The sequence below is a fragment of the Acanthochromis polyacanthus genome, chromosome 19 (assembly GCF_021347895.1).
Source record: "Acanthochromis polyacanthus isolate Apoly-LR-REF ecotype Palm Island chromosome 19, KAUST_Apoly_ChrSc, whole genome shotgun sequence".
NCBI classification, from domain to species: domain Eukaryota; kingdom Metazoa; phylum Chordata; class Actinopteri; family Pomacentridae; genus Acanthochromis; species Acanthochromis polyacanthus.
In genome coordinates, this window is record NC_067131.1 from 19,930,622 (window position 1) to 19,935,159 (window position 4,538).

General features: G+C 42.6%; 1 protein-coding gene across 1 annotated transcript; it reads left to right on the forward strand.

Annotated features, from left to right (window-relative positions):
- The first annotated feature begins 803 nt into the window (after positions 1 to 803).
- On the forward strand, positions 804 to 4,027 carry LOC110968227 (WAP, Kazal, immunoglobulin, Kunitz and NTR domain-containing protein 2-like). The gene is made up of 2 exons (XM_022218065.2): positions 804 to 1,448; positions 1,726 to 4,027. The coding sequence occupies exons 1-2, from the start codon at positions 1,263 to 1,265 to the stop codon at positions 3,274 to 3,276; spliced, it is 1,737 nt and encodes a 578-aa protein (XP_022073757.1). The 5' UTR covers positions 804 to 1,262; the 3' UTR covers positions 3,277 to 4,027.
- Positions 4,028 to 4,538: the final 511 nt, after the last annotated feature.

The following is a 4,538-nucleotide window of genomic DNA, read 5'->3' on the forward strand; positions in this document are numbered from 1 at the left end:
GTATTTGCATGTTTAAAATGTCACCATTTATCATGTGTTAACTCATCCTATTTCATAGTGCAGAAAGTCTGTTGCAGTGAGTCTACTGAGTGATTTCTAAATATGTGTCAGCTCACTCAGCATTTCAGCATATTCTTTAAAAACCTGCTCCATGCAGTCAGTCTGAGCTGGATCACAAGTGCTGTTGCTGTCTAGAATATGTGCCAGATAGAAAAGATTAAAAAATGTACGTAATCATGGCAAACCTGAAAGAAATTTCCTTTTATCATTATTGTTGATATCAAATCGTTTCTTTGTTCACTGCATTTTAACGGAGTTTTATCAACCATTACTGTCAAACACATATTTCATTATAATTATTAATGTTTTAAAAATCCAAGATTATAAGCAGAATTATTAATTTTGTTTTAGTTTTGTGTTTTGTATAAGAAAAACAAATAAGATACTTTCGAACAGCATATTTTGTTGTTAAAAGTTAAATACAAATCCTTGTTTTCTAAAAAAAAAAAAAAAGTTTCTCTTCCTGCAACAGACGAGTAAAAATATATCGATTTTTAGGATAACGTACTCAACAGAATATACATTGTGAATCTTCACACATGATGACACGTTATTGTACTTTTCAATTAATATACTTTTCTGTGAAAAGTACAATAATTATGTGCTGCGCATCACTTTTAATTATTGTACCATAAAATGCCAGACGCACAACGTTTGTTTCAAACATCCTGACTGTGGTGTAAACCGAGCATGTGTTTTTAATTCTTTCAATTGTTAAATAACACATTTTTTAGAAACAAAGCCTTGAAAAGTTTTTTTCTCCGTGCGTCTTTACGCACGGTGCGCTCTGGTGCCGCTGAAGCCCGCAAAGGGTTAAAAGGGGTTACCAGCAATTCCTTTAACAGGCAGGTGCCCCGCCAGTTCCAGCCCCAAAGCTTAGCACTGACTTTAAAAAAAAAGAAAAAAAAAAGCTTCTTCCACCATCTGAGGAGGAACTCGTAGCCGTCATGTTGTGTGTTGGTTGGCGAGTTTGGATTACGGTGATGGCTGCAGATCGACGGTATAAATAGAGCATCATCGCTGCAACTGAACTGGATTTATCAGCTGGCACGCTGATCAGGCTGAGTCCCACACGCAGGCACGTGTGATGCGCATTTAACTTTTTTTTTTTTTAACTGACTTTTATTTTCAAAGAAGTGGAATTCGTTCACAGAAGATATTTTTAATCTTCACCACTCGTTGAGTTGTGTTATGCTCTGGAGATGTGGTGGATGCTGTTTCCACGGTGGATCTGGTTCCTGGTGTGTGTGTCAGTGTGGATGGAACTCCAAGCCGGAGTTTTGTCCCATATTATCTATTCCCATGCAGGTATGTGTCCCAATGACATGAACCCCAACCTGTGGGTGGACGCCATGAGCACCTGCACACGAGAGTGTGAATCTGATCAGGTAATGTCAGAATACTATTTTAGGATGAAAGTGTACCTTAACAGTTTGTAAGTGTAATATTAAGTAAATGCTTTTCTATTCAGTTTGTTATGTAGTTTCTGTTTTGAATATAATATATGCAATATATTTATATATATTAGCTATATCTCAAATGTATTGTTAAGTTTGTTTGATTGCTGGCTTATATGTCTACTTTATCATTGCCCACTGTATGTAAAATGCTCTCCACACACATTTAGAATCTTTCATCTGTCATTTCTCTCGTCTCCTCTTACAGGAGTGTGAGTCCTTTGAGAAGTGTTGCCAAAATGTCTGCGGTAATCGGAGCTGTGTGGCAGCCCGTTATAAAGACAAAGATAAGGGCCCCGTGGGAATGCCCAAAGAAGCAACCTGTGCAAGTTTTATGTGCACCCAGCAGGGGTCTGAGTGTGATATCTGGGATGGCCAGCCGGTGTGTAAGTGCCGGGACCGCTGTGAGAGGGAGCCGCACTTCACCTGCGCCTCCGACGGCATGACATACTACAACAAATGCTACATGGATGCAGAGGCGTGCTCCAAGGGCATCACCCTCTCTGTTGTCACGTGCCGCTTCCACCTCACCTGGCCCAACACCAGCCCCTCACTGCCCCAGGCAACCACTCTCCGACCCACCACTGCTCCCCTGCAGGCGACTATCCCACCTCCTACTGAGCCTCAGCCCCCTGTGGTGGTCAGCAGCCCTGCTCAACAGACTGTCAATGTGGGAGACACAGCTAGCTTCCTGTGTGATGTAACAGGTCGGCCACGCCCGGAGATCATCTGGGAGAAGCAACTGTCAGATGGAGTTGAGAGGGTGATTATGAGGCCCAACCATGTTCGGGGCAACATGGTGGTCACAAACATCGGTCAGCTGGTCATCTACAACGTCCAGCCTCATGACTCAGGTGTCTACACCTGCACAGCTCAAAACCCATCTGGCTCTGTGAAGGCCAACCACCCGCTCACTGTGCTGCCCACAGAGGTGCTTCAAACTCCTGAGCCCAAGAACCTGACTCGCTGCCTGCCGGAGGAGTGTCAGAAACCCCCTGTCAGCTCAGAGGATTGTGGGAGTGAGCTAGAAAAAGTCAGCTGGTACTATGAGCCCAAGACCAACAACTGCTTCTCCTTTACACACTGCCACAGCAACAATAGCAGCCAGCCATCCAGGAAAGTGTTTGATACATACGAGGAATGCATGCAGTGCTGCGGTCCGGAGCTGTCAGGCCCCTGTGGGCTTCCTAGCCTGCAGGGCCCCTGTAAGGCTTATGAGCCAAGGTGGGCCTACAGCAGTACTCAGCGGCAGTGTCAGCCCTTCATCTACGGAGGCTGTGAGAGCAATGACAATAACTTTGAATCTAAAGAAGCCTGTGAGGAGATGTGCCCCTACCCTAAAAACCACCATTGCAAGGCCTGTAAGCCGAGAGGCAAGATGGTGACAAGCTTCTGCCGGAGCGACTTTGTCATCCTGGGTCGTATGACAGAGCTTACAGAGGAGAAGGACTCAGGTCATGCCCTTGTGTCCGTGGAAGAAATCCTCAAAGATGAGAAGATGGGTCTCCGCTTCTTTGGCAAGGAGCCTCTTGAGGTTACTTTTCTGAACATGGACTGGAACTGCCCATGTCCAAACATCACAGGTGCCGCTGCAGAGGGACAGGTCATCATCATGGGCAGTGTTAATGACGGTATGGCTGTCCTTCAGCCTGAGAGCTACGTGGGTGCCTCTAGCCCTCGTCGGGTACGGAAACTGAAAGAGGTCATCTCTAAGAACACCTGTGACATTCTCAAAGCGATCACCAACAGCCCGCAGTAGGGTTCAAGTTATCATGTGTACCTAAAATTTAGTCTGAAACAACAAGCTGAAATCTTATCAACATTCACTGCGGTAATGGTTTGATTTTTAGAGGCCATTCCTGTTATGTTTAATGGAATTATTTATGTTTGTAGACATTTTGAGGAGTTCCTGATGAGAAATCCAGTCTTATGACATTTTGTATGTTTTCATGTGGTCTGTTTTGCAGCTGAGCATTTTGGTTATGCTGTGGTCATTGGTGTTGCTGATTGAAATACCATGTATACGACCATAGGAGACATCCATCACAATCTTCTAGTTACCTTAACCCCCAGACTCTGTCTTCCCTCACGCCCTGTCCTGCCTCCAAGCTGAAATGGAGCTTGCAGACTTTGACAAGACACAAAGAAGTTTGATGTTATTTTACAGAATGTAACTGTCTTTTGATTCAAGTATTTCCCAGCTGTATTTCTCCCTGACACTTGCTTTACTTACCTTACATTTAGTCTGTATTTCGTACATTATCTGTGTAGCATATTGCACATGAAATGTGACAAGGTAGATTTGGTTAATCCAGATAAATGAGTTGTAATATTTTTTTTTATCTGCTGCATTTTCTCATAATAAGTCGTGGTATGTTCTTTTTTTAAAAAAAAAAACAACACTTTCTCTTATTTCTTGGCTATTTATTATAATATAAGCTTTTCATTGTTTTTGTCTATGTTTTTTTGTTTTGTTTTTGTTGTTTAGTTTTTTTGTACTTCACATCATTTCTAAAATTAAATGGAATTTTGTATAATTTTATGTAATTTGTGAAGAAAATAAAGATATTTGACTTCAGCATCTTTTTACTCCATTTTATTTGTATTTATTTATGTAGTAAGAAATTAAATCACAATTATAGGCCAGGCTGAATGGTTTATTTTTTAAGCTAATGGGGATAATAAATACACAGTGACTGTGCAGTCAAACAACCCTTTCACCTAGGTTTTGGCTTCTTTGTCCCTGTTGGATGACAGAGTGCAGCTACTTGGTTTTTACCTGTGTGGCTTCTCTGACAGGCAGTGATTAAAGAGATGAGGGAATAGTACATCCCCAGCCCACCCTGCCCCCAACCCCATCCCCCCAAAAAACTCCAAACAGAACCCCATCCATTCTAAAGACCCCTGTGGCATTGTAAAAACTTCACCCTATTTTGCTTTGCCTCCATGGTCTAGCCTAATTGGATAAGGAGCCCAAGCTGTAAACCCCAGATCCACTCCCATACAAGAGTTATGTGTTTC

Bases quoted from the DNA above. Each gene is read 5' to 3' on its own strand.
- LOC110968227 (XM_022218065.2), top strand. From the start codon at position 1,263: ATGTGGTGGATGCTGTTTCCACGGTGGATCTGGTTCCTGGTGTGTGTG. The intron at 1,449-1,725 runs GTAATGTCAGAA...CTCCTCTTACAG, and splicing joins GAGAGTGTGAATCTGATCAG to GAGTGTGAGTCCTTTGAGAA.